The sequence below is a fragment of the Desmodus rotundus genome, chromosome 1 (genome assembly GCF_022682495.2).
Source record: "Desmodus rotundus isolate HL8 chromosome 1, HLdesRot8A.1, whole genome shotgun sequence".
In the NCBI taxonomy this organism is placed as follows: Eukaryota; Metazoa; Chordata; class Mammalia; order Chiroptera; family Phyllostomidae; genus Desmodus; species Desmodus rotundus.
In genome coordinates, this window is record NC_071387.1 from 173,369,186 (window position 1) to 173,384,167 (window position 14,982).

General features: G+C 41.5%; 1 protein-coding gene across 2 annotated transcripts in view; it reads right to left on the reverse strand.

Moving 5' to 3' along the window:
* Positions 1 to 8,598: 8,598 nt before the first annotated feature.
* RGS7BP (regulator of G protein signaling 7 binding protein) overlaps positions 8,599 to 14,982 on the reverse strand; it is an 86,873-nt gene continuing 80,489 nt past the window's right edge. The window contains exon 6 of one of the 2 annotated variants that reach the window (XM_045186363.3): positions 8,599 to 14,074. In XM_045186363.3, the coding sequence (XP_045042298.1) occupies positions 13,983 to 14,074 (92 nt within the window). In that variant the 3' untranslated portion in view covers positions 8,599 to 13,982. The remainder of the gene's footprint in view (positions 14,075 to 14,982) is intronic. The other variant, XM_024578575.4, reaches the window with a different exon arrangement.

A 14,982-nucleotide genomic window follows, 5' to 3' on the forward strand; every position in this document is an offset into this window, starting at 1 on the left:
GCAGAGTGGAAATCCAAGAGTGGAGGTCCAGGCACCGTAACACTGCAGCTCAGTAATGGTATTTTTGACATCTGTATTAGTTTATTGCTTTTGGATTATTTTCACCTAATGCGTATTGATGAAGACAGAGCTTGAAGAACTTAGAATATAGTTAAACCTCTAAGGCAGTCTCAGCCTCACTGTTGCTGGGAAGACAATAGTTGCCAATGAAGGAGTTAAATGCTATGAGGAAAGCCAAGGGTAGAGATATCATTGCTTTGTTGACTGAAAAGATACCCATGTGTTTGACACACCAGATGATCAGAAAGTAATATTAATGGGCTATTCAATCAAAATAGTTATTCAGGGGTGACTGTGCCAGTCACTTTTCTGGGATCTGGGGAAATATCAGTGATCAAAAACAGGCAGTAAACCCTGCCCACATGGAGCTTATATTCTATTGTAGACGGACATAAGTAAAAATATGTAAATTTGGTCATATGTTAGAATCTGGTAAGTTCTCTAGAAGAAAATAAATGAAGGAAGGGAGCTGGGGAGTTCTAAGCCTCCTGTTTTAATTAGAATGATCATGTGAGACCTCAGTGGAGGGTGACTATCGGGGATGCTATTGGCATCACCTTTTTTGGGGCTGGTGCACCTCCCTCCAGTTGCTACTGATGGTCCACAGGGAACCACCCTTGGCTGTGAGCAACCTGTGTCATACTATGTAACCCTGGGTCACTATGTTTTGGTTACGCGTCTTTACGAGGCTAATCTGCACAGTCCCCTTGCCAGGTGACTGATGAATACTAGGGTAAGAAGCTGGTCTCCTTGCTTCAAGGGGACACAATTAGGCAATTTGGTTCATACTCCAGACCCTCTCTCTCCTACCCCTGACAGCCTAGATTTTACCTGAGATAATATCAGCTCCTTCCGTTTTTTCCTATCCTGCTTCCTTCTCTTCCTTACAGGTTTTTCCCAAAGAGCAATCCTTAAAAAAATATTACATGCACACAAACCCTTTTCGTAGGATCTGCTTCTATGAAACCTACCCTAAGACATTGGACACTGAAAGTAGTCCAAGAAAGCTGATTCTAAGGATGGGATTACTCCGCAAACAGATGGCAGAGAGGTTTCTGGCCCTGACGGTAGGTGGAGCCCTGAGCCCTGGCACGTTGTAGCAGTGCAGTTGCTAAGACAGTCTCTCTGGTGAATTCAGATGGTATGTCGTTTGAACAGGATGCAATGGCTCATGGGATATCTCTGGCATGGGAGAACTAGCAATTAGGAGGGCTGTGGAATTGCATGGAAGAAAATTGCATGGATGAAAGAAAATGACAGGCTCAGGGCACTAAATGGACAGTTTAAAGCAAAATGTGAGGGTCAGTGGACCTTTTGAGAGAACTTAAAGAGAGGCTCATCTCCTGTAGCTGGGGGCAGACATATCTGAAAACCAGACATTAGACTTGCTCGTAAGAGTGGCAGAGTTTCAGAACAGGCTGAATTCTCAGTACCAGAGGTCTGGAAAGGGAACCTCTGAGCATTTTCATGTGAGCATATTAAATCCCCAGATTGTCCCGAACCCTTTGGTCCTGAAGACAGACATTCCACTATGTGGAGGATAGAGTCCCCATCATCCCTCTTTAAAGATGATGCAGATACCTCAGATGAGATGATGCCAGTCTTCCTCAAGGTCTGCCTCCATTTTCTTGTCTGGCTTCAAATCAATAACTAGGGTCAGATGTACAGTGAGCAAGTGCTAGGCTTAGGAAGGGAGGTGATGGGTTACACACAAAGGAGCTGACTCCCGTGTACCAGCAGAAACTAGGAGAGCATGCCTAGGAGTGGATCGGAAGGCTGCGGGATCAAGGGGTGACAGAATGTAAAATATTCAAATAAAGACACTTTCCCATGACACAGTATTTAACACATTGGTAAGGGCTCTGTAGGATGGTTTTAATATATACTTGGAGGCTTGGAAAAAATGATGGGTTACATTAAATAAAGTTGACGTACTTTATTGGAAAAATTAGCAGAGTGTAGAAGGGAGGATTTGCTGGAATGGGTCCACTATGAGACTGGAAAACCAACCAGCTAATTCTTTTTCTTGGGAGGATTGAAAGGACGCTTTATTTTCCAAGGCGATGAGGAATGCAATAATGAGGAGAACAGCAGCATCAATAGAGAGCTGGGTGCTGTCTGACCTTTATAGGCCAGGGCTGATTGTATTGAATAGATGCTGTTATTGAACTGGGCTCCTGGTAGCAATGGGGATGATGGGATCCTGCATTTGCGAAGGCCAGGTGAAAGCCCCTAACCATCACGATCATGGTGGGCATAATTCCTGTAATGGGCCAAAAGATCAGAATGGGAGCAGGAGAGGCAGACCACCAGGTATCTTTGGAGATGGCTCATAATGGTGATCATGGTATTCCTGGTGATAAGACAAGTAGGTAGGGTATTACTTAATGTGTAGAATTTAAAGAGATCAAAAATGGATGAGCAGGAGGCTGACATCTGCTTCCGCAAAGGAAAGTGACAATCTCTTATCCAGTTTTCAGATCTGAGACAATTATGCAGACCCAAGCCTGTCTACTGAAGGGGAGGCTCCATGGACATGAAGATGGTGGCAAGATTACAAAGTTTATACAGCAGCGATTCTTCTAGTCCCTTCCCAAAGGGTCCTATTGCCATTTATCCAGGTAACAAACAATGCACAGAGGAGAATAGTTAGATCTTTCAAGGGACTCAGGTATAGGGTGTGAGCTGACACTGATACGCAGGGACCCAACATCTGTTAGGGGACAACAGATGGAGGTAAGGCCCCAGATGGAGTCCTAACCCAGATGTGGCTCACAGTGGGTCAGCTGTGTCCATCACCCTGCCAGGTAAGCATTTCTATAGTTCCCAAACATATAGTTTTACAGGCCAGCTTAGCAGCTGGCAATACTAGCACATTGATTTCTTGATATTTAGGGGAAGAGCTGTTGTAGTAGGAAAGGTTAAGTGAACGTTCCCCAGACTTTCTGCCATCTTCACCAAGACAGTTAATGGAGAACGTTATGACAAATCAAGGCTAATGAGAGATATTCATTGGCGGTGGTCTTCATCATATCCCTCATTTAATTCACCAGTTTGGCTCCTTCAAAACCTGGGTGGATCATGGCGGGTGAAGTGCACTGCCACAAGCTCACCCAAGAAGCCCCAATAATAGCTGCTGTCTTTACTAGAACAGACTAATACAGCCTCAGGTATGTGTCATGAGACTTTCATACAGTTCCAAAGGTCTCTACTAATTGTGCTTTATTAGACAGGAAAATACACAAGAGGCCCGAAGAGGATCAGGATTTAGAGATGCTGTGGGTCCCTAGAAAGAGTTGCTGTTTTTAGCTTCCCTGCAACAAATTCACTATCCTTAAGTGCACCCAGCAGAGGTTTTACCTGGGGCAGGTGGAGAGGAAACCCCTCAAAATCCAGAATGAGTTTTTATCAACCAGCAAGTGCATGGGCACTATTACAAATTATGCCAGATTGTTCTGGGCTTTTATCTAACAATGAGAACATAGAGAACAGAACTTTATGTACTCACTGTATAATATTATTACTTAGCAGCTATGTACCTGGGTTCTAGCCCAACTCCATGTCCTCAGATGACCTTTTGGACCCAGTATTCTCTACCAGCAGGGGAAGTCACATGTCTATAGCACTTTATGTCTGTACTGTACAATGTTTATTTTAATGATTGAGTGGTTGGGTACCTGACGTTTAGCATAACTCCATGGCCTTACAAGACCTTCGGGAACTAGGCTTCTCTCTCCCTAGAAGAACTCACCATACCTCGCAGCACAATGGCCAGATCCTATTGATCTGAGCGTTCAGAGGACCTCACCTTTTGTCCCCTACATTAATGATATTGTGTTCCCTGGCCCTGGCTAACATGAAGTGGTGTGTATTCCACATGCCTGGGCAAGACACATGCACAGAAGAGGATAGGAAGTAAGCCTTACAGAGATTCAAAGGCCTGCAGCAGCTCTGGCTGGTGTGGCTCAGTGGGAGGGACATTAGTTCAATTTCTAGTTGGGGCACATGCCTGGGCTGCAGGCCAGGTCCCCGGTTGGTCATGTGTAGGAGGCAACCAATTGTTGGTTCTCTCACACATTGGTGTTTTTCTCTTTCTCCCTCCCTTCCCCTCTCTCTAAAAAATAAATAAAACTTCTTTTTCTTTTTAAAAAATGTCCTGGTATATCAGTGAAGTTTTTAGTGGTTCAATGGCCTAGGGGATGCTGGGCCATCCCTTCCAAAGTAAAAGCCAGGTATAGCCCCTGGCATCCCCTATCACTCGGTGAGCCTCTCCAGGTTTTGGAGGCAGCGTATTTCACAGGTGGGGTAGAGCTCTGCTTTATTGATTAAGTAGGAGGCTGGTTTTAAGTGGGTCCCAGCGCAATAAATAGGCTCTGTAGCAGTTCTAGGCTTCAGCATAAACAGCCCTGTTACTTGGGCCTTATCTTCTGGCAGAGCCCATATTACTAGCGGTGTCTGGGCATAAAAGGGGTTTGCTAGTGGAGACTCTGGCAAACCCCAATAAGGGAGTCATGGAGAGGACCCTTAGAACTCTGAAGCAATGCCATGCCATCTGAAGAAGAGGGTAATATTCCATTTGAAAAGCTGCTCCTGGCAGAGATGAGGGCTCTGAATGGGTCCAACAGCATTGGCTTGGGGAATAATGCCCCCCTAAAGATGTTCACACCCTAATTCCTGGAATCTGTAAATATGTTATTGTTCTTGGCAAAAGGAAATTTGCAGATCTGATTATATCAAGGACCTTGAGATGGGAAAGTTATCCTGGAGGGAGGCAGAGGAGCCAGGGTCCAGGAAGGATATGTGATGAGAAAGTAGGAGTCAGAGACACAGGGACTGAGGGAGAGAGGGATAAGGTGGTGGGAGAGAGGGAGAGAGAAAGACAGACAGACAGAGACAGAGGCAGAGAGCTAAAGACGCTATGCTGCGGGCTTGAAGACAGAAGGTGTCATGAGTCAAGGAATGTGGGGCGTCTCTGAGGCTGGAAAGGGAAAGGAAATAGGTTCTCCCCCAGAGCATCCAGAAACAACGCAGGCCTGCTGACCCCTTGATCTAGGCCAGCTTCTGAAACTGATTTTTGACCTCTAGAAATGTGATTAATATGTGTGTTTTTAAGCCACTGACAGCAGTGGCAAGAAGAAACTAATGCAGACTTTTCTCACCAAAATGAATTTATGTGCAGCTGCTGCTGAATGCCTGTTTTGTTGGCAACAGAGATTGATGCTGTGCCCTTAATGCAACACCGTTGCTTGGGGAGAACAAGTTGCTTCGTGGTGAAAAGTTGACTATTTCCAGCCTGGCTAGGATTCACCTGCTTCCTGGATATGGGTTTGCCATTACCAGCCACCTGCAGGGCTTCAGCCAGCACCAGTATCCAGGGACTCACAGAGTGTCTGGTCTATGGACATGGAATCCACATCACACTAAGACCAAGGACCCCCCTTTATAGCAAGGGAGGTGCATCAGTGAAAACATGACTCTGGGATCCGTTCTTCCTACACATATTCTACCAAGCAGAAGCTGCCATCCCAAGAGAGTGGTGGCGTGGCCTCTTAAAGGAGAGGACACTTTGCTACATTGGGTGCTAACCTTCAGAATTCACTATACTCCGTAAATCAGTCAGTGGTTCTGAGTTACCAACACACAGACTATGTGGGTTCAAAAATCAAGGGGTAAGTAGGAGTGATCCCAGTGATCTACTGAGGAACCTGTGCTTTTTAAAAAAGATTTTATATATTTACTTTGAGACAGAGGGGAATGGAAGGAGAAAGAGAGGGAGAGAAACGTCAATGTGTGGTTGCCTCTCATGTGCCCCCAACCAAGGACCTGGCCTACAACCCAGGCATGTGCCCTGACTGGGAATTGAACCAGCAACTCTTTGGTGCACGGGCTGGCACTCAGTCCCCTGAGCCACACCAGCCAGGGCAGGAATCTGTGCTTCTTATCTGGGGATCTAGAATCTGTGTGTCTGGAGGTCCTATGTCCAACGGCAGAGGAAGTAAGAGTCCCACTAAACTTGAAGCTGCCATGGCTACCTGGTCACTTTAGGTTCTTTATGCCAGAAAAATAGTAGGCACATAAAAGTTACCAAGTGACAGGAGTTATGAGCCCTGATCGTCACGAGGAGGGAGAGTTATGTAACATAATGAAGGCACAGAGGAGTATGTTTGGCACTCAGACGACCCATCGTGCCACCTCTTGGTCTGCTCATGCCCACTTGTCAATGGGCAAGTGCAGCAGCCACAATCTACTAGAGGCATGTAACCAGGTCTCAGACCACTCAGACATCGCAACTGAGAAGTGCCAGTGTAGGATGAAGGGGATCCAGAATGGGCAGTTGAAAAGGGACGTGGTGAGTATCAGCTACATACCATATTTTTCAGACCATAAGACTCACCTAGGTTTTAGAAGAGGAAAATAGGAAAAAAAATTGAAGCAAAAATGTGGTAAAATATTTAATAACGTAAATAACATCATATTTCACCAATGTAAATGTAAGCCACATTCGGACTATAAGACACACCCCCATTTTCCTCCCAAATTTGGAGGGGGGTGTGTCTTATAGTCTGAAAAATACGGTAGTCTTGGGACCAATTGCCAAGTGGGGGCTGTGGTTTGTCCCACTATCCCTCTTTCTGTGTATGTGAATTGTGAGTGCGGAATCCAGAAGCTACACATGGACGGAATGAGTTAACGTGAGAAGCCAGTGGACCAGGGCAGAGCTAGGGGGAACTGCAGCAGGTGCTTGTTCTACCGGGCCGTGGCATCCGGCTCGCAGCTGCTGTGAAGGTTGGCTGCTAATGGCAGCGTGTGTTCTTTCGCGTCTCGCTTTCTTGCATTCAACACTATTGTGGTTTAGTTGTCTTATCTGGCTGCATATAGCTGTAATGGAGTTCATTTCTCTTTACTGTTCTATAGTGTTCAATCATATCAATATAATACAGTTTACTTTTCCATTCTTCTGCTGGCAGATCTTCCAGTTGTTTATGGCTTTCGGCTATTACAGGGAATGCCACTATGGGTGTTCTTTCCACCGGTCTGAGTACACACACTCGCATCATTCCGTTGGGTCTCCACCTCCGAGTGCAACTCTTGGATCACATGGTGCACATACATTCTACAACAGTAGTGCTAAACGGCTTTCCAAAGTGGTTTGTGTTCTGTTGGGAACTATTTCACAACTCCATGGGGTATAATGGCATTCTCCTATATTGTCTTCAGGAAACTTTCTTTATTGCTTTATTACCATTTACCTTAATTAAGGTCAATAATCAACTTGGAATGAGGCAAGAGAGAAGTTTATTTGTTCCACATGCAAACCAATTGACCATTTGATTTTAAACCACTACTTATTTAAAAGATTTCCCTTTGTCTACTGTTCTGTGCACAATATCATTCAATGCTTCATTTGTTGTATTTTTCTCATTAAAGAGCTTTGGTGCTAAACAAGAGATCAGACAATTATTGGGATTTTGTGATATTGATATTACCTTGACTTCAATCTGAAGACACTGGGGCTCACAGATGTTAGTTAATTTAGTGAATAGTTTCTTCTGTACAGAGATTCACATTATTAATTAAGGCAGAAGTTAATTCATTTACTTAGCAGATAACAGGCTGAGGATAGGTGATTCCGGTCTGCTAGGGCACTTCTATCATCTTCCCGCAGTGTCTATTTCTGACTCCAAGACAACTGTTTCAGCTCCACCCTTGTGCTGTCGTTGCAGCCTAGTGGGAGGAGAGGAAGAGCATGGAAATGCGTGCCCCTTATTTTAGGAATGCAACCTGGAAATTGCACAATTCCACTCATATCCTATTGGCCAAAATTCAGACATACAGCTACACCCACAACCAAGGGAGTCTGGGAAATGGAGTCTTTACTTCAGGTGGCCAGTGGCTCACTGAAATTTGGGGTCTCTGTTACTAAAGGAAAAAAGGAGAGAGTGGATACTGGAACTGCCAACCACAGCTGTGTACTTAGTTGCAGAATATCCACGATTCGGACAAAAATCTGTGTAACTCCTGGCTGTACTGCACAGACCTCGACACTAGCTGGATCTCAGAGTCTGGCTTTTGAGAAACTTCCTGGGATGTACTTTTTGTCAGAGTTTAATTCCTAGATGGCTCTCCACACGTGTATGTAATTTTCTTTTATTAGAAAATAAAATTATTTTTAACTCAGTGCATTTGATTGTTGTTGTAGCTATCAGGAAAACTGAACTAAATGTAGAGAACAATGTTACTGTGAGTGAAAAAGTTTCCAAAACTTGTTTTAATCCTCCCTCCACTGGCTTTACTTTTACTTCTTTCTTTCTCTCTTACCTTTTTCCCTCTCCCTCTCACATCCTCCTTTCCCCCTCTCTCCTTCCCTTCTGTCTTTGTCCCTCTCCCCTCCCCTCCCTGCTCCTCCCGTCCCCCATCCTCCTTCTCTCTCCCTGTCCTGGAATGGGGAGGATGAGGGGATGAGGGCAAGTGGTTCATAAAAATGTCTCTTTCACTTTTTCATTCTTTTTTAAAACTTTTATTAATAGTTTTTATTACACAAGTAATACATATTCATTGTAGAAAAATTAGAAAACACAGAAAAGCAAAAAGAAAAAATAATCACCCATAATCCCACTACCCATAAATAACTACTATTAACATTTAATGTATGTCCTTCTAGCTTTCTTATGCATATATATACATACATATATTTATATATAATTTTATTTTTACAAATATTGTATCATACTATACATACTGTTTTATAACATGTTTTTTATTTAATATATATTGTGAACATTGCTGTTTATTCCCTGAAAAATTATACAGATACTACATGCTCATTGTGGAAAATTCAAAAATTACAGATATGCCAAAAGAAAATGTAAGTGCTCCAAATCTCACCTCCCAGAGACAAATGATGTTAACCTTTTAGCAAATGTCCATTCAGACTCTTTAATGCACACCTGGATATGTATATTTTAAAAATGGAATAATACTAGAGATTTCTTCTGTAACTTTCTTTTGTCACTTAACAGAATAGCTTATTCATTTCCATACATACAGCATATGGTGCTTATTCTTAATTGGTGCATGGTACCCACTGAAAGGATATACCACACTTAACCACCCCTGTACTGTAGGCTTATTTATATTTGCCATTCCTCCAAATATTGCGGCGCTAAACATCCTTTCGTGCATATATTTTTTGAATAATGAATTAATGTATCTTAGTTCCTATTTTCTGACCCTTTCAAGGAGACTCTCTCTAAAGTAGAATTACTTGGCATACACACAACATATATTGCCAAAATGTTTTCCAGAAAGGTTGACTCAGTTTACAGTCTTGTTGACTCTGTAAGAGAATATTTCTTTCTACACTTCCTTCTGTCCCTGGGCACTTTAATTCTTTATGCCATTTGCCTCTCTGATACATAAAAAGGAATATATTATAATAATTTGCATTTTTGATTACCAGTATATTCAAATTGTTTCATATTTATTATTAGTGCATTATTTAAATTTATGGTACATTGCCAGTTTGTATCCTTGTCTCAATTTTCTGCTGGAAAGTTTGACTTTTTTGAGTCATAAAATGTCATTTATTCATGAAATCATTATTCATTCGATAAGTATGTTTTTAGGATTTGCTTTGTGTCTAGCACTGTGTTAGGAGTTGAAGATATAATGGTAAGCAAAAGAGACATGGCTGCTGCCTCCTCGAGCTTCCAGTTTAGTGGATACAGGCAATTAAATAAGCCATGATGGAAAATGTGCAGTAAGAGGGTGAAATGGGAACATTTGGCTGGGCAGGGGGTTGTAGATTGTGGAAACTCCCCAAAGTAGTGGAGTTTAAGCTCTTCACATGTATTAGAGGTCTATACTTTTTGTTGCATACAGATCAAATTTTTTTTTTAAATCTGGTATTTTTTTTTATCATATAGGAGTTTTGCATTTTTAATTTGTCAGATCCATCCATTTTTTCCTTTGCGGTTTCTTTCTTTAGTGTCACACTTAGAAAGGCTTTTTGGTCCACACAAAAATTACATAAATATTCATTAGTACTGTCTGCTTGTCCTTTTATATGTTTATTTACGTGTTTTAACATTCAAATCTTTACTGCACCTACAATTTATTTTGATGAAAGTTATGAGGCATAGATATAATATTTCTCCCCCCAAAATGGCTAACCAGTTATCACAATATAATTTACTCAACAATCCAACATTTCCTCACGGATTTGAAATGTCATCTTTACAATGTACTCAATTCTTCTATGTCCTTTGGTTTATTTCTGGACTTTATATTTAATTCTAAATGATTTATTTGGAACCAATAGCATTACTGCTCTTTTTCATCCTATCTATAGTTACCTGAAAGTTGAGCATTTGCTGATGTCCTAGTATGCAAAGAAATGATAGGCATTGCTTAGGTATCTGTGCGGGGCGGGAAGTTACTATGGGTGATGTCTCTAATCCGTTCAGCTCTGAGATTTCCAGAGCCTGAAATTCCTACAGGGTCATTGTTAAGCTAGCCCATTTATTTGCTGCCTAAAATTAATTAGATCCTTTTATACTTGGTATTTGTTTCCCCCTCTCACTGTAAAGCTCAGCTTTCAGTAGGTGGCAGTATCGCCAAACAGTTAAGTATCCAGGTGCTGCCAGGAGAGGTGAGGAACAAAACGACCTAGGAGGATTTCAGTTTCCCCAGAGCATTCATTCGAGGAGGCATCTGGACTGGGCTTCTTCTAACACCTTCTCTGTACTCTAGAACAAGGGCACAGCCAGAAGTGTGCAGTGAATCTGTTCCTAGATGTGCAAAACATATTTTAAAGTGACACCTTGGCTTATGGGCGTTTCTGTCCAAACTTTATCCAAAAGTGCCTTTGGACCCCACCACTGACTGATACAAAGCCTGGAAATGTAGTTTTAAACAATGTGATTGTGGTGGCATTCAGGTGATTTTTCTTTTCTTTATCCTTAGTGGTATTTTCCAGATCTCCTCAAAGAACATGAATTGCCTCTGTAATCTTAAAAAAAAAAAAAAGTCAACATGGGGTGTTGGAAATATGGCGGTAAAATGGATGATTGTGTGCCAGAAAAAGTTCACATCCTTTTGTTTTCCAAGTATGTGAGTACATGCAACAAAAGGCTCAGTGCTCTCTCCTTATCCCCAGAGATCAGCTCAGTGTTATTGCTAATCTTATAGCACGTTGCCGGCAGGAAGCTGAGACAGTAGAACTCTATCTCATGGAACTACACCTGAGAAAGTCCTTTGGTAGGGAGAGGAGAGTGGGGTCAATTCCTAAGAGATGCACTGGCATACCTAGCAGGTGAATTACCTGTTGCAACCATGCGCCAGTGTAGGTTATCAGGTCTTTGAGCACTAAATTTAATTTTAGGACCTGCTACTGAAAAAAGGTCTATAAATCTTGGAGTGCGTCTAAGGGAACTACAAAACTGATCAAAGGCTGGGAAACAGGCACTATGAATAAAAGATAAAGTGGCTGAATTTGTTTACCTTGCGTACAGAATACCTAGCTAGGGAATAAGACAAATTCCCATCTCCATGAAATGCTACTGCGATCCTCCCAAACGCGGAGGTGAGACCTGAATTTATTAACAGTCTTCAGTTGTACAAAGGACAGTTGCACAGAAGCTAAGTGTTACTTTTATGCTGAGACTAAGGCTAGAGTGAACACAAATTAACTGAGCAGAAGTGATTTAGGCCAAGCATTTAGAAGAACGTGCTGAACACCAAGGTTGGACTTACCAGTTGATAACTTTGTATGAATTAGTAGGAACCAGAATGAAGCTAAGGGTTTTATATAGTAGAAAGATGGGAGAGGGGAGAGACGGGGGTGAGAATGTGCCAATTTGGGCTAATTCATAATCTCTCAAATAGTGGACCTGAAATTAATTTATCTCAGGGGATAAAGATAAACCACATTCAGGAAAGGATATTAAGCTTTAACCAAACTTGACTTATGAAAATCAGGATTTGCAGACCAGGTAAGTCTGGGAATGGTTGCCTGCTTTGCAGGGGACTTTCACCGAAGGAGTCTTTTAAATAGCATATTGCCACAACTGTTTTTGCAAGTATTTGATTTAGAACATGATGATTTTCTCATGTAATTTTCAGGGGTACTTCTTCGTATTAAGTCAGGCATGCCTATAATCATGCCTCAATTACCCTTCACTGGAGCACGACTCTGGCCTCTAAGAATGAGGCTGACGACAGGCTGATCTAAATAGAGACCTGCATAGCCTCTTGAGATCCCTCCCAACTCTTTCATCCTTTCGCTTCACTTTCAATCGAAAGCAGCTAGAAGACAGTTCCAAGGATAATTTCCACAACATTAGATATTAGGTTGAACTATATGAAATTGCTATTCCTTAGGTCAAAACAGTCAAATACCAGCAATTTCAGATAATTCGACCTAATACAATAATTATTCCAGTAACGTGTCTGCTCCTGTCTTTATAAACTTCACTAAAGCTAAAAGCTTTAATATACTTCATTTTCAGGTCAAAATATTGGTGGACATGTAAAAGCCCATGCACGTAAGTAGGAAGAAATTATAGGGTTGGGACTAAAGGTGAGTTTGAATAAATAATTTGTAGGCATCTAGCTCATCCTTTTATTATACTAGACACTGGGACCTCTTGTCTGACTTCAGGATTTTTCAAACTATGAAAAAAGGAAAGAAGTCCAAAGGTCTGATCTGCCACCCCATGGGAAATTCTGTCTGGGAAATGGGCCAAAGGAAGGACAGGGGGAAATATAACAAAATCTGTACCATGTTACAAGTTCAGTGGAGGAAGGTCACAACAAAGCTGTGAGCAGAACGACATGGTGCCTGGCTTCCTCCTTTCTAAAATAATAGTATTGCTTCATGTGCCCTGCTTTCAAGAATCTAACTCATAAGGTAAGACACGAAGTACACATTGGAAAAGTCACATCTGTATAGTCACCTAAAATGAGACAAGCTTAGCTGAACTAAAAAGATTTTATTAACAATGTAAAATGTTAAATATTTGTACGATCTGAGCTAATTCCAGCATGCCCTAAAAGAGTTAACACTATGCTGATGTGCAGACTTCATGCTTCAGGTTTCAATTAGAACAAAATGTGATAATATTCAAGTTTTACATTTGAGGGCAGTTGTATACGTTACTACACCATTTCCTAACTGGATTACTTCATTCTCCAAGAAGCTGAAAAAGACACCATTGGATCAAGAGGAAATCAGTTGCCCATATGCGTTGAACGAAGGTATTAGGATTATTGTGTATTTACAAAATTTAAATACTTTTCATATATGGTTTTTGTTGCATTATAAATCGAGATATTTTTCAGTCAAAGCTCTTAGATTCTGACAGAATGGAAGACTAAATGTAAATCAAAGCGAAGAAAGCAATAGGTGAGGTGGTATGTTTGCTTATAATATTATTTCTAATGATATTGATAGATTGGATTTTTAACACAGTTTTGCAGTTTGAAACAGGTTTCTATGTTGAAAGACTTCTTCCATATATGATAAATTGTTAACATAAGGTCAGCGAGAGCTATAGATATACTATTATACATGAAATAATTTTTCTCTGTATAATACACTTTTAAAAACCTTTGAATAATTTAAAAATCATAATTCTTGCATCTGTCATGGTATGGTTTGGAGCAGACATGCACAATGTTGGCTTTAAAAATCCTTTTAAAAACAGCCTGCTTTTTGAATCTGTTTTTTTTTTCCCTTGACAGCAGCTCCTTTCAAATGTAAAATCATTTACAAGGACAGAGAGTGGCAGATAAAAGTAATAATGAAGCATAGAAAACATAGTCAAAAACCAATAACTGTGGTTCAGCTGTCTGGAGGTCCTCCTCGGCTTCTGTGATTTTTTTTCTGGTCTCCCCTGGGGTGGGTTTCCAGGAGGAATTGTCTAGCTGGAGACGAGACAACATAGCCCAAAGAACCTTCTCTTCCGTCTTCTCACCAGGGGGTAGGAAGTTAGATTTAGAAGGCTGCTGTCATCTGTGACAGGACAAAGCACATACGAGTGAGGTACAGACATAACCTTCTTTTATAAATTGGCTTTAAGCCCCTCCCCCACCCCATCCTTTGAATCAAGGTCTCTTAACCTTAGTCACTATTGACATTTTGGACCAGATAGTTCTTTTTGTTGGGGGCTGTCCTGGGCATTTGTGGGATGTTTAGCAGCATCGTTGGCCTCTACTCACTAGATGCCACTAGTAGCCCCCCCACCAGTTGTGACAATGAAAAATACCCCCAGATATGGCCAAATATTTCCTAGGGTGGGGGCAAACAGCCCACAGTTGAGAATCACTGCTTAGAATTAAATTTCAATTGTTTAGAGCTCCTCATTCTGTTGGGAGAAGCATAGATTCTTAGAAAGAGCCCATGCTTTGGAGTAAAGTTGGCTTCTTTTATAAACTTGCCTCTGCTATTTACTAGCTCTGTGACTTAGAACATGCAACTTAAACTCACTAAGCTTTAGTCTGTCCATCTGTAAAACAGGGTGCAATATTACTTAGGTGAGGATTAAATGAAAAACAGTTAGCTTGGGTAGGTACCTTGGTGCCTAGTGGAGAGGAAGCACTTAGTAAATAGAGCTAATACTAATTGTTTCCCTTTATATAGGACCATTTCCTTGCCTCCATTCACCTCCTTCATGCCTTAGGAAGAAGTTTCAATTATTCCTTGTTCAGTCTGTCCCTAGCACTATCTACAGATATTTCTAACAAGGGCAAGAGAAGATTGCCAGCTGTTGAATTCATGAAGTTTGGTTTGAAATTTTTAGCATGATGATAAGTAGAGAAATAAATAAGTCCTTAAACCAAATCTAGTTTAATGGGCTGGGTTTTTAGGAAATAGTGCAGGCCATAGACAGGGTGGACAGAAATACCCTGTTGAGCAGAACT